This window comes from Hemitrygon akajei, chromosome 16 (genome assembly GCF_048418815.1).
Source record: "Hemitrygon akajei chromosome 16, sHemAka1.3, whole genome shotgun sequence".
Taxonomy (NCBI): domain Eukaryota; kingdom Metazoa; phylum Chordata; class Chondrichthyes; order Myliobatiformes; family Dasyatidae; genus Hemitrygon; species Hemitrygon akajei.
In genome coordinates this window covers 56,827,694-56,852,179 of record NC_133139.1, presented here as the reverse complement: position 1 = coordinate 56,852,179, position 24,486 = coordinate 56,827,694, and the positions used below count along the sequence as shown (strand labels likewise).

Below are 24,486 nucleotides of genomic sequence, written 5' to 3'. Positions count from 1 at the left end.
TCCTAATTTCTTTCTTAAGCACCTTCCTGCTAGCCTTATGATGTTCTAGATCTTTATCACTGCCTAGTATTTTTTGAACCTTTTGAAACTTTTCTTTTCTTCTTGACTAGATTTTCAACAGCCTTTGTACACCATGTTTCCTGTACCTACCTTATGTTTCCCTGTCTCATTAGAATGTATCTATGCAAAATGCCACGCAAATATCCCCTGAAGTTTTGCCACATTTCTGCCGTACATTTTCCTGAGAACATCCATTTCCAATTTATGCTTCCAAGTCCTCACCCTCAACAATTTCTTCTTCGCCTCTTCCTACTTCCTTCAAACCAAAGGTGAAGTCATGGGCACTTGCATGGGTCCCAGCTATGTCTGTCTTTTCATTGGTTATGTGGAACAGTCCATGTTCTAAGCCTACACTGGCATCACTTCCCAACTCTTCTTATGCTACATTGGTAACTGCATTGGTGCTGCTTCTTGCACCCATGCTGAGCTCTTTGATTTCATCAACTTTGTTTGCAGCTTCCACCCTGCTCTCAGATTTACTTGGTCCATTTCTGACATCTTTCTCCCCTTTCTAGATCTCTTTGTCTTCAACTCTGGAGGCAGTCTATGTGCCCACTGACTCTCACAGGTATATAGCTCCTATCTACTAATCCCTCCTATCTACACCCTGTCCATGTCCCTCCATCATCCTTACATCCATGTACCTGTTGAAACATCTCTTAAAAGACTCTACCACCATACCAGGAGTCCCTGATATACCTCAGGTCCTACAATTTTGCTCTGAGGTCTTCAATTTTATTTTCCAGACACTGTACAGAGTCTAAGGCATTTTAATCATACCTGTAAACCAGCTTGCTTTCCCTGTTTTGATTTTCTTAAAGGGGAATTGCACTCATAACCCAAGTGTACCAGGTGGGGTCCATCAATTTAAGGATCAATAGATTTTTTAAATGTCTTACAATAATGTTGTTTATTGTAACTTTGACTGTGGATTTCAGCTGTAATAGCTCTAAATGGGAATGTGTGATAATTTCCATCATAGCTGTACATAAAGCAATGGCACTTAACTGCACCATCTTCCCAGAAATTAGGATACTATGCCAACGGGCAGCACCAAGATCAGATTGAGTATGCATGCCTGGAGTTGTGAGACGTTTGCTTTACCTGCACCTGCAATCTCATTGCATCAATCTTTTCTTTTATTTTTCTTTACTTTTAAATATCCTTTGCTTATCCACCTTGAACAGAACAATTTCAATCATATATACCCAGCCTCACAATAATGGTACCAAGCTCAGCACAGGGAGATCATGCACTGTAAAAGCTCAATAACATACTTGTACACGCTGTATAACCATCTGTGAAGTTAGTCCTGATGGGATGAATCCTTTCTTGTAAAGGCAGTAGAAGATCCCACTGTATTAAAACATATAGTATTTGGCCCTCGCACTGATGGAATTTGGAAACATTCATTATTTTCTGTAATCAATATGAAATAGACATAGTATGAAATATGAATAGTATGTATTCTTTAGACTGGGTTGCAGTGACCTTGTTCTCCCAGCTGAGAAATATCTCCATGCCCGTTTTCTTAACAGTGCTGACACATCCAGTGAATGTCAAAATGTGCCAGGAGATTTGCTGCCAACTAAGTAGATTAAGGAAAGGGTCCAATATGAACATTATTTTATAATGAGATGATTTTATGAATTGGACAATACGTAATTGCAACAGAATAAACACCAGCTGTTCAAAGGACCAGGGAAGTTCTGAAGCATCCCCATGATGATGGTACTTAATGTGTAGTCTTGCCTGGCATCTCGGGTTGTCAGAGGCTTTCAGTGAGCCTCAGTAAGGAGCTATTAATGGCTCTTCCACTCAAGGGTTTATGTGCTTTGAGAGATCATTATCACCTGTATTGTGGGACAGAAAGACAAACATCACCATGAGCAGCTCTAGCAAGATCTCGTCACTGAGACAAAGCTTCTTCATGGGTAAAAGGCTGCATCCATTACTCTCAGGTGCCCTGGTTGTTGTTGAGAGCCACACTGCTTCATTCAGGTTTCACTATGTGAAGCTGAGGTCCATGATACTGGGTTGGAATGGAACAGAAAGGAAGCTTATTTAACCTGAATAATTAATTGATAAGATTATGGAATATTAATTGGGTAACAAAGATAGTACGGATGTTAAGAAACAGAAGAACAGGGAAAATTTCATAAAATTTAAAGAATTATTGTATTAGAACGTAAAAAGATAAGAAACAGATCAAAAGTAGGTCAATAGGCCCTTCATACCTGCTCTATTGTTCTGTAAGAACACGGCTGAATTGTTACTTCTCCTTCATATCTAAAAAAATTGTCTATTGCTTCATTTAAAGTGCACCCATTTGCCCAGAAATCTTTTCCTGAATGTAACATCACATTGAGTCCATTGCATTGAGCAATGGAATTAATTTTGCAGGCATAGTATTGGAAAAAAATGTTTTGCCTGGGAAGAAAAATAGGGAGCTCCATTATGAATAAACCTGTAAATACCATGACAGCCAGATCAAGCTCATAGCTGCAGCCTCTGTTCATCACACAGCGGGGCAAATCGCCGTGAAGCTCGTAGACACAAAGCCCGGAACAGGGGCAGTAGTTACACAGCCTCAGTTCCATGGAGAGTGAAACAAATGTCTCGAAGCAGTAAACAAAATTGGCCTGGCCCTTGCCACCAGCCCTGAAACCCTGTCTTTTCAGTCCATCTGGGCTGTGTTTAAATTTTCTAACACTGGGTCATCCTCTGCACAGGACACGGGCCTTGCTTTACCAATATGCTCTGTGCAGGGATCCTGCCATCATGTTCTTTCCCATACCCAAACTTTCCAAATCAGCCCGGAACTTAGATCAATCCAACCAGGCTCGTAGTTTAGGTGGATGAGCTCTGAAGCTTCTCCAAAATTTCTCCGCTCCGCTCGCTCCAATTCTGTTTCTGACTCTGACTCCGTCTAGAACATGCCTCGATCCTGCTAAGACCACTTCTCCTCAAACTTGCGATGCTCAGAATTTGCATTGCACCCACATGCCTCAACCTGCAAGTCAGCCTCACCTTTGCTCACTTCTTCATTGTTTGCATTGATAGTTTACAATTTAACAACAGAAAAATGCTGATAATAAAGTACTTAGTTGTATTTCTTGCTTTATGAATCACCAGAAAACTGTTGCCTCTCAGTAGTGTCATCTTAAACCAGAAGAAACAGGCCCTTTGGCCTATCTAGTCCATGATGATCCATTTAAACTGCCTACTCCCATTTACATGCACTGGAACCATAACCCTCTATACCCCTACTATCCATGTACCTATCCAGCCTTCTCATATATGTTGAAATTAAGCTCCAATATACCACTTGCACTGGCAGCTCGTTCCACACTCTCAGGCCCTTCTGAGTGAAGAAATTTCTCCTGGTCGATGGGATTAGACAGAATAGTCAGAGCACTTATTAGATGGGCTGAACAGCTTGTTTCTGTTCTGTAGTCGCTAGGACTCTGACATGTCAGATATTAAATGATATTATATCATCTTCAATTGTTTTCCTCTTTTAGTCAGTCTCAAATTTATGATCCTCTGGTTTAAAATAGGACTACTGAAGTTGGTCAACAGTTTATTCATGGATAATAGAGCAAGAAATATGTCTAAATACTTATTAATAACACTGTTACTGTGGTAAATTATGGTAAATTATCACCACAGTGAAGAGGTGAGGGAAAGTAAGGTTGCCTCAAGGGTTGAGCCATGTGGGTGTGATGCAAAGTCAGTGATTCTTGAAAGATCATCACTAATGCCTCCATTAGGCTCCAAAGATAGTCATAGCCGAAGGGTGGTAGTGGGGACGAGCTCCCACTGCTAAACAATTGCTTTTCATGGCGTGCGTCTCAAACAGCCTCTGACAACCAAGTCCAACTCCTGGCCTTCACGTGTGGCATAGTCCTTATGCCCGGCGGAGCTGTCCTCACTGACAGGAGAAGGGGCAAAGGTGGGCCACTGGCGCCTTAAAACCAGTTGCTCCGGGCAGATGGGGCTCGTTAATCACGGATGATAGCTCATCTAGGAGAGGGAAAACTCTGATTTCAAACCTCCAGCTGCCTTGCGGCTATACCCCCTCATGGGAAAGGCTTTGGGAGTAAACCCCGAGGAAAAATCCGGAGTTGGAGTCCCAAGGCGGCTGACTGCTGTACTCAGCACCAGCATGGCAACTCCTGCAATGCTGCTGGCGCCAAACTATATCGACTTCCATCGTTGCTTTGGACCTGTCATCAGGTTGGAGAGGGGGTCCCACTACATGGGCGACAGATGGATCTCCATATCAACTCTGCCCTGTCTTGCATCCTGGAGAGGCCACTCCCAGTGACTACCAGAGGCGCAGTACCCATGGTCGACCACGACCGAAGGAGACCACACACACACAGAATGCCTCCATGATCTCTTCAGCCACCTCTTTCTGAAACCTGCTGTGTACACATTGTGGTCCAGGTGACACTACCTTTAGAACTTCCAGTTCCCCAAGAACCTTCTCTCTAGTTATGGGAACTCCACATACTTCATAACCCCTGACACCAAGAATTTCCACCATATAGTTTGTGTCTTTTCACAGTGAAGAATGATGCAAAAATGTTTACTCAGTTCGTCCACCATTTCATTGTCCTCCAATATTACACCTCTGGCATAGTTTTCCAGTGGTTCAATATCCACTCTCACCTCTCTTTTACACGTAATGTATCTGGAGAAACTTATGGTATCTTCTTTAATATTACTGGCTAACTTACTTTCATATTCTTCTTAAGTTGTATGTTAAAGGATCAAAAGACCATAAGATATAGGAGTAGAAGTAGGTCTTTCAGCCCATCGAGTCTTTTCTGCCATTCAGTCATGGGCTGATCCATTTCTTCCAGTCATCCCCACTGCCCTGCCTTTTCCCTATACCCATTGATGCCCTGGGTCATCAAGAACCTATGTACCTCTGTCTTAAATGAACCCAATGACTTGGCCTCCACAGCCGCTCACAGCAACAAATTCCACAGATTTACCATCCTCTGACTAAAGTAATTTCTCTGTATCTCCTTTCTAAATGGACATCCTTCAATCCTGAAGTTGTGCCCTCTTGTCCTGGAATCCTCTACCATGGGAAATAACTTTGCCATATCTAATCTGTTCAGGCCTTTCAGTATGGTCTCACAAGCACCTTATAGAGCCTCAACATCACATACCTACTCTTACATTCTATATCTCTAGAAATGAATGAAAGCATTGCATTCACCTTCTTCATCACTGACTCAACCTGGAGGTTAACCTTTAGGGTATCCTGCACAATGACTCCCAAGTCCCTTTGCACCTCTGCATTTTGAATTCTCTCCCCATCTAGTCTTTTTGTTTATTTCTTCCACCAAAGTACATGACCATACACTTTCAAACATTGTATTTCATTTGCCCCTTCTTTGCCCATTCCCCTAAACTATCTAAGTCTCTCTGCAGGCTCTCTGTTTCCTCAACACTACCCACTCCTCCATCTATCTTTGTATCATTGGCAAATTTAGCCACAAATCCATTAATCTCATAGTCCAAATCTTTGACATACATCATAAAAAGCAGCGGTCCCAACACCGACCCCTGTGGAACTCCAGTGGTAACCGGCAGTCATCCAGAATAGGATCCCTTTATTTCCACTTTATGTTTTCTGCCGATCAATCAATGCTCCACCCATGCTACTAACTCCCCTGTAATTCCATGGGCTCTCATTTTCTCCTCATTTTTCACAGAAACTCCAGCCATTGCTGCTCTGCTATCCTTCCTGCTAGTGTCCCTTTCTGGTCAACATTGGCCAGTTCCCCTCTCATGCCATTGTAATTTCCTTTATTCCACTAAAATACTGACACATTGGAATTTAGTTTCTCCTTCTAAAATTTTAAAGTGAACTCGATCATATTGTGATCGCTGTTCCCTAAGGGTTCCTTAACCTTAAGCTCTCTTATCACATCCAGATCATTGCACAGCACCCAGTCCAGCACAGCTGATCCCCTAGTGTGCTCAACAGCAATCTGTTCTAAAAAGTCATCCCTTAGACATTCTACAAATTCTCTCTCCTGAGGTCCAGTACTGGCCTCATTTTCCCAATCCACTTTCATGTTAAAATCCCCAACGTTTATCATGGCATTGCCCTTCTGATATTCCTTTTCTATCTCCTGCTGTAATTTGAAATCCACATCCCAGCTGCTGTTTGGAGGCCTGTATACAACTGCCATTAGGGTCCTTTTACCCTTTCCATTTCTTAAATCAACCCATAGAGCCTCTACACTTTCAAATCCTGTCATCTCTTTCCAATGAGTTAATATTATTTCTTATACACAGAGCCACACTACCCTCTCTGCCTACTAACCTATATTTCCAATACACCGTATATCCTTTGATGTTCAGCCGTCCTTTAGCCAAGTTTCAGAGATAGCCACAATGTCATATTTGCCAATCTGTAGCTATTCACCAGCGTTCTTCACTAAACTGGAAAATACTTCCCCAATGGTGAAGTCAAAGAAACAGGAAATATTTCGTAAGTTGAATTCCTCTGGTGGCGGGGAGTCTGACTTTGCTAATGCTCAACCTGGGACTGAGATATTTAACCTTCCTGCAGTTACCACATCAGGTGTGGTTTCATACAAGACAGGCAGAGTCCTGACTTGACGTTCATTACCCTTGTCCATGTCTACCCCTCGAAGAGTCCTGGCTTGATGCCTGATCTGAAGGAGGAGTTCTGGTTCAAGATTCCTTGTCCTGTGTTTTGATGTCCATGTTTCTGGCTGCGGTAAATCGAGGTCCTAGTCTCCTAGTCCAGGGTCCGCGACGATCCAGGTTCCATGTTCCTGGCTGCGGTGATCCATGGATCCCAGTCCGAGTCCAAGGGCCGCGGCTGTCCATGTTCCCGCTGTCCGGGTCCAAGGGCCGTGGCTGTCCATGTTCCCGCTGTCCAAGTCCCAGGTCCACGGAGATCCAAGTCCCTAGTCCAAGGTTCGTGTTCCTCTTTGTCCTTGATTTCCTGATCTTCTGTGTAGTGAGTAATAAACACTATTTTATTGTACCTAAGAAAGATGTGTTTGTGTCCTGCTTGTGGGTCCTCTCCCAGCACCCTTGTCCCCACCTTGTGACAGGGTTTCTTTAGAAGCTAACTCTGTTAATAAATTTTCTATTATTTCTCTACTTGGATCCTCACTTCCTTTATCTGTAAGTAAACTAATTGATAATTTAATAGTTAAACATACTCTGAGGATCTGGATACAATTTAGAAAACACTTTGGTTTATTGAGATTTTCCCTTTCAAGCCCCATTTATTCTATGCTGGTGGAACACAGCAGGCCAGGCAGCATCTATAGGGAGAAACACTGTCGACGTTTCAGGCTGAGACCCTTCATCCTGACTGTTCTATTTATTATAAATTATTATAAATTACTATGATTGCACATTTAGATGGAGACATAACATAATAGATCTTTGCATTCACAGCTAAAATCCCAATGTTAAGGAAAGAAGCTCTCCTTGAAGTTTGCTTTACTAGCTTTTGAGCTGAATTTCTCAAGAAGAGAGAATATCTGGTGTTATGGTCTTATGGTATCATTGAACCATAATTTTGCACCATGACCATGCACCATAATTTTTATAAAGTTTCTGAGGGGGAAAAAACTGAATTAGTATTTGGAGTACTGCTGGGAAATTATTTCTTCATATGTACTGAATGCCCCATTCAGGCAAAAGATTTCTATCCTAAAGACTTAAGACTTTCAATTATTTTGCAACAAGAAAACCACATCAGTTGTGCCTTCATAAATGTTCATGCCCTCCCTGCTGATGGTGGAATGTTCTGAGCAGACCTCTTTTGTGCTGTAAACAGCAGCAAAGCACAAATGTGCGGAGAGCCAGGGCAAGAAATAAAAGGCTTCTGTGATACAGTACTTGAAAGAAAGTAAAGATTTTATCAAGGCAATATCTGCACTAGTGTGCACATATATACATTTTGATTTAAGCTTTTAGTTCATAACCAGAAATACTCTACTTTGCTGGATCCAAAAAAGGACTAAAGATTTTTATTTGAACTAAAGTAAAATCTGTAAATAAATCTCAAGGTCTAAGTACAAATGTCAAATACCCAAATAAATGTCCACACATTCTAATACTTCAGCCAGTCCAGATACCAAGAAAGAATCAAGTATCATTTAATCAACTATGTAACAAGCATCATAGCTAACAATTAACAATTCAGAACACCACCCATATCAGAGGCACCAAACTAAATGAACCCTCGCATCTGTTGGCTAATGCTTCATCTGCCAGCCATGCATTCCCATTAACTGCTTGTTGTGTCTAAGCTCCAGCATTTGTGGTATTAATATCATAGCCATGCCACACAATGCTACTTCATGCCATTTGAACCGTAATCTGTGGAGTTACATGCATTGTTTGTGTCTTGGTGAGTATTCAGTTCCATGTGAATTGCCTTGACTTCCTAACTAGAAGGCCACAATTTGTGCAGATTGGAAATAACGTCTCCACCTCATTGACAATTAACACTCGTGCAACTCAGGGATGTGTTCTTAGCTCTCTGCTCTACTCTCTCTACTGTGCTATTGAAGTTACAGAAGCTATTTTAAGTAATATCACCATTTGCACAGAATAGAACATTAGTGTTTTCAAAACAAAAGAAAGTTAATGGCAGTTCCAACGTAAATGCTATGTGGTAGGTTCCTGAGTACTATTCAAGCTGTTTCAATACATTTCCACCACAAGCTCAATAGTTATGTACATATACTTAACACAAAATGCACAGAATAGAATGTAATGCATTGGGCTGAAAAGAGGGTACATTTCAATTTTGCTCAAAAGTACTCACTGTTAACTTGATGTAAACCTTTTAATTTTACTTGCCACATGATTTAGAGTTATTTGCAACCATTCTTATGTGTGTGCTACTAAAGTTACAGAAGTTAATTTAAGTAATATCACCATTTGCACAGAATAGAACTTTAGCATTTTCAAAGCAAAAGAAAGCTAATAGCAGTTCCAATGTAAATGCTACATGATAGGTTCCTGAATTCAGCTTTATTTTGAGTATTCCATGGTACTATTCATGTCGTTTCTATATGGCAACATCTCTACCTCAATAGTTATGTACATATACATAACACAAATGCACAGAATAGAAAGTAATGCATTGAGCTGAAAAGAGTACTTTTCAATTTTGCTCAAAAGTACTCAGTGCTAACTCGATGTAAACCTTTTAATTTTACTTACCATATGACAGAGTTGTCTACAACCATTTTTATGTGTGTGCTGCTGAAGTTACAGAAGTGACTTTAAATAATATATTGTTATATCGTTATATAGGTCAGTGGGACTAGGTGAGAGTAAGTGCTCGGCACAGACTAGAAGGGCCAAGATGGCCTGTTTCCGTGCTGTAATTGTTATATAGTTAATAGCAGCATTTGCACAGAATAGAACTTCAGCATTTTCAAAACAAAAGAAAGCTAATGGCAGTTCCAATGTAAATGCTATATGGTAGATTCCTGAATTCAGCTCTATTTTGAGTATTCCATGGTTCTGAGTACTATTCATGCTGTTTTGATACATTTCCACCGCAACCTCAATAGTTATGTACATATACTTAACACAAAATGCACAGAATAGAAAGTAATGCATTGGGCTGAAAAGAGGGTACATTTCAATTTTGCTCAAAAGTACTCACTGTTAACTTGATGTAAACCTTTTAATTTTACTTGCCACATGATTTAGAGTTATTTGCAACCATTCTTATGTGTGTGCTACTAAAGTTACAGAAGTTAATTTAAGTAATATCACCATTTGCACAGAATAGAACTTTAGCATTTTCAAAGCAAAAGAAAGCTAATAGCAGTTCCAATGTAAATGCTACATGATAGGTTCCTGAATTCAGCTTTATTTTGAGTATTCCATGGTACTATTCATGTCGTTTCTATATGGCAACATCTCTACCTCAATAGTTATGTACATATACATAACACAAATGCACAGAATAGAAAGTAATGCATTGAGCTGAAAAGAGTACTTTTCAATTTTGCTCAAAAGTACTCAGTGCTAACTCGATGTAAACCTTTTAATTTTACTTACCATATGACAGAGTTGTCTACAACCATTTTTATGTGTGTGCTGCTGAAGTTACAGAAGTGACTTTAAATAATATATTGTTATATCGTTATATAGGTCAGTGGGACTAGGTGAGAGTAAGTGCTCGGCACAGACTAGAAGGGCCAAGATGGCCTGTTTCCGTGCTGTAATTGTTATATAGTTAATAGCAGCATTTGCACAGAATAGAACTTCAGCATTTTCAAAACAAAAGAAAGCTAATGGCAGTTCCAATGTAAATGCTATATGGTAGATTCCTGAATTCAGCTCTATTTTGAGTATTCCATGGTTCTGAGTACTATTCATGCTGTTTTGATACATTTCCACCGCAACCTCAATAGTTATGTACATATACTTAACACAAAATGCACAGAATAGAAAGTAATGCATTGGGCTGAAAAGAGGGTACATTTCAATTTTGCTCAAAAGTACTCAGTGCTAACGATGTAAACCTTTTAATTTTACTTACCACATGATTCAGGGTTGTTTGCGACCTTTTTTATGTGTGTGCTACTAAAGTTACAGAAGTTACTTTAATTAATATCACCATTTGCACAGAATAGAACTTTAGCATTTTTTAAACAAAAGAAAGCTAATGGCAGTTCCAATGCAAACACTATGTGGTAGGTTCCTGAATTCAGCTTTATTTTGAGTATTCCATGGTTTTTAGTACTATTTATGTCGTTTCTATATGGCAACACCACAACCTCAATAGTTATGTACATATACATAACCCAAATGCACAGAATAGAAAGTAATGCATTGAGCTGAAAGGAGTGTGTACACATGACTGTGTACATTTGGTAGGCACAGCTCAAATGCCATCCATAAATTTGATGATGATATAACTATTGTTGGCAGGATCTCAGATGGTGATGAAAAGGCATACAAAGTGAGATAGATCAGCTGGTTGAGTTTTGTCGCAGCAACAACCTTGTACGCAACATCAGTAAGACCAAAAAACTGATTGTAGACTTCAGAGAGAGTAAGACAAAGGAACACACACCAGTCCTCAAAGAGGGTCAGAAGAGGAGAAGCTGATGTATTTCCAGTTCCTGGGTGTCAATGCCTCCAAAAACCTAACCTGGTTTTATAGAATATGGTGAGAAGGTAGGATGAGTTTGAGTGGGATCCGGGATCAGCCATGATGTAATGGTGAAGCTGGCTCGATGGGATGAATGGCCTTATTCTGCTTCTATGTCTTATGGTCTTATATCCATGCAGTTATAAAGTAGGCAAGACAGTTGTTGTATTTCATAAGATGTTTGAAGAGATTTGGTATGTCACCAAAAACACTTGCAAATTTCTACAGATGTACTGTGGAGAGCATTCTAACTGGCTGCATCACCATCTGTGATGGGCATGAGGGGCTACTACACAGGATCAAAGTAAGCTGCAGAGAGTTCTAAAATTAGTCAGCTCTATCACATACACTACCTCCATAGTATCCAGGACATCTTCAAGTAGAGGTGACTTAGAAAGGCAGTGTCCATCATTGTAGACCCCCACCACCCAGGACATGCCCTCTTCTCATTGCTACTATCAGGAAGGAGGTACAGAAGCCTGAAGGCACACACTCAGTGATTCAGGAATAGCTTCTTTCTCTCTGCCATCCGATTTCTGAATGGACATTGAGCCCATGAACACTACCTCACTACATTTTAGTTTTAATTTTTTGTACTACTTATTTAACTTAACAATATTATATAGTTTTAACAACTTTTCTATACTATTATCATGTATTGCATTGTACTGATGTGGCAAAGTTAACAAATTTCATGACATATGCTGGTGATATTTAACCTGATTCTGATTTTGAAAAATCTGCCATCATTTCTCATCTGATTGAATTGCTTGATTCAACAGATGGAAATCACCTCTTAGCTTTTGTTCCTAGAGACAGAAAAGTCACAACAGGATTAGACGAGATGAACAGAGAAAAGCTTATTAACCTCCCATGAGTAGAGAGTTCAAGGTCTGGGGGGGGGGGTGGTGGGATTTAAAGAAAAACTGAATCAATTGGAGATTTGGTTTAAATCACCAGGGAAAATGGGAAAAGAGACTTGAATATGGGCCATTGGCAGAGACATTGCAGTAACATTGAAATAAATGGCAGGAGGCTTGATTTTTGAGTACTCCCACTTTATACCTTAGAAGAACAACAAGACGTCTTCTGACTGACCTATGCTAAGGTCAGGGGAAAACTTCAGAATGTGTCAATAAGTAAAGCACTAAATACCAAAAATATGTGTGTTATCACTCACCTGTGCAGTTTTCCAGCTTTGTGAAGTTACTATTCTTCTGTAAGTTCATATATCCTTCCTGACAGTTACAATAGAAGCTTCCCACTGTGTTGTAACAAACAGTATTGTGACCACACATAGCTTCTGTAACACTTTCCCCATAAGAGCACTCATCGTCATCTGAATTGAAGAGAAAATGATTCAAGGTTTAATAAAAGCTCAAAAATGTATGAATTAGGAGCAAAAGTCAGCCACCTGTCATACTCCTTAGCTGATCATGCCTGATCCTATCCCTTCTCATGCAACAATTTCCCAGATCTATTAAGGAACACAGGGTCTAATGAAACTCAGTATTTGTGGAAAATGGTATTAAACATATTGAAAGGATTATTTTTAAATTCCCAGAGCCCAATAGACTGCATTGCAAGTACTCTAGGAAGTGACACTACAGTTGGTCAGTGTATTGGTGATCACTTTCCAGCTTTGTTTAGTTCTGAAACAGTTCCAATTAACAAGAGCGAATGTAACCCTAGCATTTACAAAGGATGCAAGATAAAACAGGAACTCATAGACCAGTTAGGCTGACATCAATGATAGGGCACTTGAAGAATGACTAAACTGGACAACATCAATGGGATCTGTAAGAAATGAGGATGCATAAGGGAGAACCAGTGGATGTGTCATATTTAAACTTCCAGAAAGCTGTTGCTAATATCCCACAAAAATTAAGTCAACATGGGATGAGGGCAAGGTGCTGATCTAGACAAAAATAAATATATATTTTTTACTCTATGGGGAGGCATTTCTGCTTTTTTTGCCAAATTTTGGGCTTTTTGGGGAGGTGGGAGAATTGGGGTTAGTTTTGATTTATAGGTTTAATTGTAAAATTAATTTTAGGTTTTTTTTGTATTTTTTCCCATTATGGAGTTCCATGCATATTTTGTATATGGTTATACTTATCACCGCCAGTTTTGATTAGCCTGTGCTAGTATGTGTGTATTTATGTGTTAAATAAAATCAATTTTTTAAATGGCAATTCAACAGATAAATGTTATAAGTTGGAACGTACGTGGTTGGAATCATCCTATTAATCGAAAGAAGACTTTTAAAATTATTAATCGATTCCAACCTGATATAATTTTTGCTCAAGAAACGCTATCAAAACAGGTGATCAAAATAGATTGTTTAAAATGTGGAAGGGCCTTCAATTTCACATTACTTGTCAAAATAAAACAAAGGGAGTATCTATTTTTATTAAATCTAATATTTTATTTATCCAAGAAGAAATTGTGTCAGATTGTTATATGGTTATATGGTTATATTAATGGTAGATTTTTAATTGTTAAAGGAACAATTTGTAAGAGAAAAAATTGTTCTGGTTAACCCATATGGACCTAATGTAGATGACTTTTCTTTTTTAAAAATGTATTTGCTTTACTGCTGGATTTAAATGAATATATGCTGTTAATAGGTGGTGATTTCAACTGTTGTTTAAATCCTTTGGTTGACAAGAGTTCAACCAATCAGCAGCTTCCAAGTTGTGCTGCATCCCTTAGTAACTTTTTTAAAATTGATTTTGGCCTGGTTGAAATTTGGAGACATTTACATCCTAATGATAGAGATTATTCTTTTTTTCACATGTTCACAAAAAATATTTGAGAATTCATTACTTTATAGTTGATCCCCGATTTTTGTCCAAAGTCCAGAAATGTGAATATGATGTTATTGCTGTCTCAGATCATGTGCCTTTAAGTTTAGCTTTTGGATTGAATGATGTCACTATTGCAAATTTGCCTCGGTGTTTTCCAGAAAATTTATTACAAAGTCCAGACTTTGTAAAATTTATTGAGACTCAGATAAAAGATTTGTTTCTTTTTAACAATATGGGAGATATGTCGAAATTGATTATATGGGATACAGTTAAAGCATATTTGCATGGTCAGATAATCTCCTATTCAGCAAAGCTTAAGAAACAGACAAAAACAGAGTTAGATAAGATTTCCAAACAAATTAAAGACTTGGATAATATTTATGCAATCTGTCCTAACATTGATTTATTTAAACAAAGAGTTGAATTCCAATCACAATATAATTTATTATTAACTTATCCTATTGAAAGAAATTTGCTTAAATTGACAAGTCAATTTTATGTGTTTGGAGATAAAAATAATAAGCTATTAGCATCTCAATTAAAAGCAACTAAAGCTAAACGACAAATTTTAAAAATTCGTAAGGGAGATGGTAGTTTAGCATGTAATTATGAAGTTCATAAGATCTCCCTTTATGCTGACGATCTTTTAGTTTATATTTCAAATCTTGAAGAATCTATTCCTAGTTTATTGAAACTATTAAATGATTTTGGAAAGTTTTTGGGATATAAACTAAACCTTTATAAAAGTGAATTATTTCCCCTAAATGATTCTGCTTCTATATATAATGACATTCTTTTTAGAGTTACAGACTCATTTAAATATTTAGGTATTATTATCATTAAAAAATCATGAAGACCGTTATAAATCTAATTTGGTTCCTTAAGTGGATTTTATGAAGCAATTATTTTGTAGATTGAATCCACTTAAACTTTCATTAGTCAGCTGAATTCATGCAGTTAAAATGATGATTTTAGCAAAATTTTTATATGTATTTCAAAATATCCCTATTTTTTAACTAAGACGTTTTTCGATCAGGTTGACTATTATTTCATCTTTTGTTTGGAATAATAAAAGACCAAGAATTGGTAAATATCATTTACAAAAATTTAAAAAAGGATGGAGGTCTTGCTTTGTCTAATTTAAGAATGTATTATTGGGCTGTTAATATACGTTATATGTGTTGTTGGTTATATTGGGCTGATAGAAATGAACGACCACCTTGGGCTGATTTGGAATTGAGTGCTGTGAAACAGTTTCACTTAATCTCATTATTAGGAGCTTCTTTACCTGTACAACTAGCCAAAATTACTAATTTAAATTTATATCCTGTGATTAAGCAGTCATTATGAATTTGGTTCCAATTTCATAATTTTTTAATCTCAAAAAATTTAACCTTTTTAGTTTAATTTATCAAAATTATTTATTTAAACCTTCATTAAGTGATCCTACCTTTCTTCTTTGGAGGAATAAAGGAGTTTATTCCTTCACGGATCTGTTTCAAGATGGCCGAGTGATGTCTTTTAAGAAATTAGTAACTAAATACTCTCTCATTTTCACATTTCCAGCAATATCTTCAGGTCAGACATTTCTTACAAAAATACTTAAGAAATTTTTCATATATACAAGATTCTGACCTGTTAGATATTACTTTAAAAATGAATCCTTTAGTGAAGGGTTTTATTGGGAAAATTTATAATCTATTGTTACAACAGCATAATTACCCTTCACTTAAGATTAAGCAAGATTGGAAGAGAGAGCTTAACATGACCCTGATAACAGAAGATCGCTTGCGGATTTTGAAGTTGGTTAACTCTTCTTCGATTTGTGCCAGTCACCCTTTAAATCAATTTAAAATTGTACATCGTTACTATTTGACAAAGGAGAGATTGTCTAAAATGTTTCCTAATGTTGATAGTCAGTGTGACAGAGGTAAAACCGAGACAGCCACATAGACACATATGTTTTGGTTGTTTGCTGTACGGAAACATTTTTGGAAGTCTATTTTTTCTACAATTTCTAAAGTTTTAAAAATTAATTAACAACTGAATAAATTAACAGTTTTATTTGGTATAATCCCTCAATATATTCATGGTATTTCTCCATCAGACCAACATGTAATTGCATTTGTTACATTATTGGCCAGAAGGGCTATTCTGTTGAAATGGAAAGATGCTTCTGCTCATACTTTGATACATGGTTTTCTCAGGTGATGTTATGTCTCAGTTTGGAGAAAATCAGAAGTCGAACTTTTGATCCTCAACTTGATTTTGAGAAAAGGTGAGGTTCATTCACCCGCTACTATCATCTGATTTGAGTTAATAAATATGGTTTCCTTCCGATTTTTCTTTAAGTGGATTTGAATTGGCGGATTGATGTTTTTCTTCTATGGAAGCTTGTATAATGTATAGCTCCGGGGTTGTGCTCCCAAAGGGTTTTTATTTGTTTTTTTTTAGTTAGTAGGGGTTCTTTTTTACCCTTCTTTTCTTTCAAAAAATATATATATATTTGGCCCACATGAAACAGAAATAAACATGGTTTCTTCTGAGTGGCAGTGACTGGGTTAAGTACCACAGGGATCATTGTTGGAACCCTAGTTACTCACCATAAATTAATGATTTGAATGAAGGAATTAATAGTACTTTCTCTAGTTTTACAGATAACACAAAGCTGGGTGGGAATATCAGCCTAGAGGATACAGAAGACTCAAGGTTCATTAATGGGTAGAGGGAGTGCCTAGATACAATATGAATAATTTGAAGTTATCCACTTTGGAGACAATATATCAGGAAGGCAGATCATCTGAATGGTGTAAAAAAACAGTTACAACAGGACCTGGATGTCTTGATGCAGATGCAGCAGGTGATAGGTCAGAAAATGGTTTGTTCACCTTTGTTACAGGGAATTTGAGTATTAAAAGTAGAGATGTGCAGAACCATGATGAGCCTGCACCTGGTGTATTGTGTACACATCTGGTCTCCTTATCTGAGGAATGATGTTCTAACTATGAAAATAATCCACCAAAGGTCCACTGGACAGATTCCTAAGATGACAGGGCAGATGCCTGGAGAGTTGTATCAATTAGTGATACATTCACCAGAGTTTAGAAGAATGAGAATGCTAACAGGACTGGAAAATAAGGTGCAGTATGAACGTTCCTGATGGTTAAGGAGTCTAGGAACAGGAGTCATAGTATAAGAATTTATTTATTTAAGACAGGAAGGAAGAGAGATTTCTGCTCTGAGAGAATGCTGAATCTGTGAAATGTCCTGCTGCAGAAACAAGTTGAAACCTAAACATGAAATATATTCCAGATATTAGATTTTTTTTAGGGCTGTGGGGATCAAGAGGAAAGGAAGCAGAATGGGGCACTGAAAGTGAATGATAGGTCATGATCATATTGAATGGCAGAACTGACTTACATTCCTGTTTCAGTGTTTCTGTGATATTTGTCCCAAAATCACTGTATAAATATATGTGTTTGGACATCACAGCCTCCCATTCATTTTAGAATCAGGAGATTCTTTAGTTGTGAATAGCCCAGGAAAATAAGTTGTTTATTTCTTTTTCTGAGCTTTGGCTGACAGCTGCAGGGAGAATGAAGATTAAAGAGATTCTTTGAGTGAAAATGTTGTACTCTAACTCACCAACACAGCCATTAATATCCTGATAATTGTATCCATTCGGACACGGTGGGGGTACAGCTTGACTGAAGTAAATCACTAAAAGAAACCAGAAAAAACTTGGTAAGAGTCCATTTCATACATAGGTGTATAAGATGATGATGAAAGGCATTAATCGTGTGGATAGTCAGAGGCTTTTTCTCAGGGCTGAGATGGTTGCCACAAGACGACATAGGTTTAAGGTGCTGGGGAGTAGGTACAGAAGAGATGTCAGGGGTAAGTTTTTTTTCTCAGAGGGTGGTGAGTGCATGGAGTGGGCTGCCGGCAACGGTGGTGGAGGTGGATATAATAGGGGCTTTTAAGAGACTTTTGGATAAGTACATGGAGCTTAGAAAAATAGAGGGCTACAGGTAAGCCTAGTAATGTTTAAGATAGGGACATGTTCGGCAAAACTTTGTGGGCTGAAGGGCCTGTATTGTGCTGTAGGTTTTCTATGTTTCTACTTCATTCCACTCCTATGGAACTACAAAGAAGGAAAGGAAACATGGTTAATGCTTTACTAATTGACTAAATTTAGAGAAAAGCTCTGTTACTTTTCAAAGATGTGATCAATAAAATTACTTAGAGCTGTTTGATGCTTGATTCCTTGGGAATTAATTGTAATGAGTTCATCAGGTACGTGGCATGCCAGCATCTTTATGAAGGTTTACCAGCATGTTGCTGGGACTCAAGGGACTGAATTATGGAAAGAGATTGAGCAAGATGGAATTTTATTCTTGGGAGAGTAAGAAAATGAGGGGTCTCATTACCGAGGTGCAGAAAATCATGAAAGTCATAGATAAGATGAATGTATATAAGTTATTTTTTCACAGAACTGTGGAATCAAGTTCAGGTGACATAGGGTTGGGGTGTGAGGAGAGATATTTAAGAACTTAAGGGGCAACTTTCTCACAGAGTCCACGTGTGAAATAAACTGCCAGAGGAAGTGGTTGAGACAAGTACTTTAACATCTGTTTAACAACAGTTAACAGTTAACAACATATGGTATATGGACAAGAAAGGTTTACAATGATATGGGCTAACCACAGGCCAATTGGTGGCATAAACCAGCTAGGCTGAATAAGATCACAACCATAATATTCCCCAAAACATCGCATTTAACCTTGAATGGGACGTATAGCCATAGTCATTCAGCAATAGTTTAACCTCTTTGAAATTCTACTAACTGTATCAATGACAAAATTTCAAAGAGAGAAATTCAAAGAGAGAAATGACTGAACCAATTCACTAACAGCTTTTCAAGAATATTTAGTTGTAGTTATATATTCCAGCATTGCTAACAATTGCCTAAATCCTGAAATATTTACAATATAAAATTGTTTAGATGTCTGTGGCAATAAGGTTTCCTTGCCTAAGTGAGCAAAGGAGAGGTTTGGAATAACATGCAGTTTCAAGGGTAGAAGTATACAAGGCTACTGAAATAGCCTGAAACAATGACAAATACATTAAAATAGAGCCAATTTTTGTTTCTTTAATCTACCACTGGATATCTCAAAGTGCCTGTTGAGTTTGTAAGGTCGATGTTGTACACAAAAAACTTATCGAAACAGCAGAATAATGTGCACAGAAGCCAAACCAATTAAAGTAGTAATCAATGGCCAACCAAACTAATCTCTTCTGCTTGCACAATGTCCATATCATTCCATTTTCTTCACATTCATGTGCCAATCTAAATTTCTCTTAAAATACTTTAACATATCTGCCTCTACCACTTCCCCACACAGTGCATTCCCAACATGCACTACTCTCTGTGTAAAAAAACTAGCCCTTACATCTCCTTTGAAATTATTGACACTCACCTTAAATGCATGCCCTCTGGTCTTAGACATTTCAACCCTGACAAAAAGATACCACCTGTCAACTCTATCTATGCCTTCTGTAATCTTATAGACTTCTATGTGATCTTCCCGCAACCTCTGCACCCTTCCTAAAGCCTTGACATCCTTCCTAAAATAGGCTGGCCAGAACTCTATGCAATACTCCAGATGTGGCCTAACTAAAGTTTTATTAAGAGCTTTATATACACTGAGGAATGGGCAGTCAACATTTTGGTTTGTGACCCTTCATCTGAGTACAAATTGAAAGGTTTCAAACCAAAATGTTGATTGCCCATTTTTCTCCACAGATGCTGCATAACCCACGAAATTCCTCCAGTGTTTTCTGTGTTGTTCCATATTCTTGTATCTGTAGTCCTTGTGTCTCCATGTAGAGTGGTGGTTAAATCACTGAAAGAATAATCTTGAGTATGGACAAAAATCATATCATAATAAGTGGAGTTGAAAAAAACATGAATTCTAGAAAAGATGGTCATGAGGCTACTTAACCATAATGGTTAAGACTTAACCATTTCACTGACGTTCTTCAGAAAAGGAAATTTGTCTCTCTTCCCTGGGTTGGCCCCTTGTGACTCCAAATCCTCTGTTATGCGGACAACTCTTAGATGCCTCTTAAATTCAGGGGCAAATCATGATGAAAAATAGATAATGACTACCCAGTGACATCCAATTGATTGGTAAGTAGTAGAAAAATAGACATTCAAGAGTATTAAATTAGATTAGACATTGGCTTTGTGGGAGAAGCCAGAGAATGCTAGTACATACAGTAATTGCCTCTCTGACTGGAGGCCTATGACTAGTGCGGCAGGGACTGGTGCTGGCTCCATTGTTTGTTTCTCATCTATGTTTGTTTATCATCAATGATCTGGATGATAAGGTGGTTAACTGGATCAGCAAATTTGTGGACAACACCAGGACTGAGGGTGTAGTGGACAGTGAGGAAGATTATCAGAGCTTGTAGTGAGATCTGGATCAGCTGGCAAAACAGGCTGAAAAATGGCAGGTGGAATTGACTTCAGACAAGTGTGAAGTGTTGAACTTCAGCTATGTAGAACAGTCTATGTTCAAAGCCTTCCCCGGTCATGCCCCATAACACTTCCTCCTCTATATTGACAATTGCATTGGCACTGTTTTGTGCACCTAGGCTGTGCTCGCCAATTTCGTCAATTTTACCCCTAACTTTCATCCTGCCCTTCAATTCACTTGGGCCATCTCTGGCACCTCCCTCCCGTTTCTTGATCTCACTGTCCCCATCTCTGGAATCAAAATATCAACTGACATCTTTTATAAACTTACTGACTCCCATGGTTGTCTTGACTATAATTTTTCTCTTGTAAAAATACTATTCCCGTCCCAGTTCCTTCATTTCTACTTCATCTGTTCCCAGGATGTGCCTTTCCATTCCAGGACATCTGAGATGTCCTTCTTTTAAAAATGGGGTTTCACTCCCTTTTCTATTGATGCTGCCCTCACTTGCATCTTCTCCATTTTCCATACATCTGTGTTCATTACATCTTTCTGGTGTTGTAAAGTTGATAGAGACCCCCCCCTTATCCTTACCTACTGCTCCATCAGCCTCCACGTCCAACACGTTATCTTTTGCAGTTTCCATCATCTCCAAAGGGACCCCACCACTAAATATATCTTTACCTCCCACTTTCCACAGGGATTTTTCCCTCTGCGATTCTCTTGCCCATTCGTTCCTCGCCACTAATCTCTTTCCAGGCACATCCGTGCAAGCGGCCTAAGTGCTAACCCTGCCCACCTCTTCCCTCACCTCAATTCAGGACCCCAAACAGACCATCCAGGTGAGGTAACAGTTCATCCATGAATCTACTGGGGTCGTCTATGGTGTCCGGTGCTTCCAGTACAGCTTCCTTTATGTTGGTGAGACCCTTTGGAAATTAGAGAAACCTCTTTGTCAAATAGCTCTGCACTATACATCAGAAGCAGGACTCCAGCTCCATAGCAAAGAAAGCCCAGCAGCGTCTCTACTTTCTGCAAAGGCTGAGGAAAGTCCATCTCCAACCCCAATCCTCAGCACATTCTACAGATTGAGAGCATCCTGAGCAGCTGCATCACTGCCTGGTTCAGAAATTGCACTGTCTTGGATTGCAAGACCCTGCAGCAGATAGTGAGGTCAGCTGAGAAGATCATCGGGGTCTCTCTTCCTGCTATTACAGACATTGACACCACACACTGCACCTGCAAAGCAAACAGCATTATGAAGGACCCCACGCAACCCTCATACAAACTCTTTTCCCTCCTGCCATCTGGGAAAAGGTACTGAAGCATTCGGGCTCTCACAACCAGACTATGTAACAGTTTCTTCCCCCAAGCCATCAGACTCCTCAATAGCCAGAGTCTGGACTGACACTAACTTACTGCTCTCTACTGTGCCTATTGTCTTGTTTATTATTTATTGTAATGCCTGCACTATTTTATGCACTTCATGCAGTCCTGGGTAGGTCTGTAGTCTAGTGTAGTTTTTGCATTGTTTAACGTAGTTCAGTGTAGTTTTTGTATTGTTTCATGTAGCACCATGATCCTGAAAAACGTCTTTTTACTGTGTACTGTAAAAGCAGTTATGGTAGAAATGACAATAAAAAGTAACTTGACTTGTCTTGACTTGGGTACCCTCCAACTTGATGGTATGAATATCGATTTCTCCTGGTTAACAAAAATTCTCTCCCCCCACTTTCTATTCCCCACTCTGACTGTTTACTTCTTCTCAACTGCCTCTTACTTTCCCCTGGATTCCCTCCCACTTTCCTTTCTCCTAATGTCTGCTCACCACTCCTATCTCTTTAGCCTTTGGACTTTCCCACCAGCTGGATTCACCTATCACATTCTAGCAATCCACTTTTCCAACCCCCCCACCTAATTCAAGCATCTCACCCCTTCCCTCTCAGTCCTGCAGAGGGGTCTTGGCCCAAAATGTCAACTTTTCCATAAATGCTGACTAAGCTACCAAGTTCCTTACAAACAAGAGAAAGTCTGCAGATGCTGGTAATCCAAACAACACACACAAAATGCTGGAGCAACTCAGAAGGCCAGGCAGCATCTACGGAAAAGAGTACAGCCGACTTCCTCCCACCCTGTTACTTGTATTACCAACACATGGACTCTCACAGCTACCTGGAGTATACTGTCTCCCATCCCTTCTCTGAATTCCTCAGTCTCTGCCGCATCTGCTCTGAGGATGAAGCTTTTCCATAAGACCATAAGACAAAGGAGCAGAAGTCAGCCATTCGGCCCATCGAGTCTGCTCCACCATTTTATCATGAGCTGATCCATTCTCCCATTTAGTCCCACTCCCTTGCCTTCTCACCATAGCCTTTAATGCCCTGGCTACTTAGATACCTATCAATCTCTGCCTTAAATACACCCAATGACTTGGCCTCCACTGCCACCCGTGGCAACAAATTCCACAGATTCACCACTATCTGGCTAAAAAATTTCTTTGCATCTCTGTTCTGAATGGGCACCTTTCAATACTTAAGTCATGCCCTCCAGAATGAAAGAGATGTCCACCTTCTTCAAAGAAAAGGGCTTCCCTTTCTCCACCATCAATACTGCCCTCAACTGCATCTCTTCCATTTCATGTACACCTGCTCTCACCTCATCCTCCTGCCAACCTACAAAAAGGTGTCCTTTTGTCCTCACCGACTACCCCATCAGCCTCTGTGTCTAGCACATAATTCTCTGCAATTTCCGCAATCTCTAACAGGATCACACCACCAAGCCCATCCTTCACTTTCTATTTTCCACAGTGATCAATCCTGAAATGACTCCCTTGTCCATTTGTGCCTCCCCACTGATCTCCCTTCTGTCACTTATCCTTGCAAGTGGAACAAGTGCTACACCTGCCCCTACACCTCCTCACTCACTACCATTCAGGGCCCTAAACAGTCCTTCCAGGTGAGATGACGCTTCACCTTTGAGTCCTTTGGGGTCATTTACTGTGTTTGGTGCTCCCAGGGTGGCCTCCTATAAATCATTGACACCCAACGTAGATTGGGAGATGTTTCGCCGAACCCCTATGCTCTGTCCGCCAGACAAAGCGGGATCTCAGAGTGGCCATCCATTGTAATACCACTCCCCATTCCCATTCCGCTATGTCTATCCATGGCCTTCTCCCTTGTCATGATGAGGCTACACTTAAGTTGAAGGAACAAACCTTTATATTCTGTATGGGTAACCTCCAATCTGATAGCATGAACATCGATTTCTCGAACTTCTGGTAATGCCTTTCCTCTCCTCTTTTGCTATTCTTCATCCCTTTTTCCTCTCTTACCTTATCTCCTTGCCTGCACATCACCGCTCCCTGGTGCTCCTTCCCCCCCCCTTTTATTTCTTCCATGTCCTTCTTTCCTCTTTTATCAGACACCCCCTTCTCTAGCCCTGTATCTCTTTCACTAATCACCTCCCCAGCTCTTTACTTCATCCCATCTCCTTCAGCTTGTGTTTCTCTCTCTCCTTCCCACACCTTTTAAAATCTACACCTCAGCTTTTTGTGGCCGTGCCTCTTGCACAGAATCTGGCCTTGTGGCTCAGAAGGGTAGGGAAAGGAAGAAGAAGACAGTAGTGATAAGGGACTCTATAGTCAGGGGGTCAGACAGACGATTCTGTGGATGCAGGAAAGAAACTCGGATGGTAGTTTGCCTCCCAGGTGCCAGGGACTGGGATGTTTCATATCACTTCCAAAATATCCTGCAGTGGGAGGGAGTACAGCCAGAGGTCGTGGTACATATTGGTACCAATGACATAGGTAGGAAAAGGGAATAGGTCCTGAAAAAAGAGTACAGGGAATTAGGAAGGAAGTTGAGAAGCAGGATGGCAAAGGTAGAAATCTTGGGATTACTGACTGTGCCACGCGATGGTGAGAATACGAATAGAA

The 24,486-nt window shown here is 39.4% G+C and overlaps 1 protein-coding gene across 2 annotated transcripts in view; it reads right to left on the bottom strand.

Annotated features, from left to right (window-relative positions):
• LOC140740067 (adhesion G protein-coupled receptor E5-like) overlaps positions 1 to 24,486 on the bottom strand; it is a 111,550-nt gene that overhangs the window by 73,697 nt on the left and 13,367 nt on the right. For both annotated transcript variants that reach the window (XM_073068927.1, XM_073068928.1), the window contains exons 2-3: positions 17,716 to 17,790; positions 12,441 to 12,599 (exon numbers count right to left, since the gene is read on the bottom strand). In XM_073068927.1, coding sequence (XP_072925028.1) covers positions 12,441 to 12,599; positions 17,716 to 17,790 — 234 coding nt within the window. The remainder of the gene's footprint in view (positions 1 to 12,440; positions 12,600 to 17,715; positions 17,791 to 24,486) is intronic.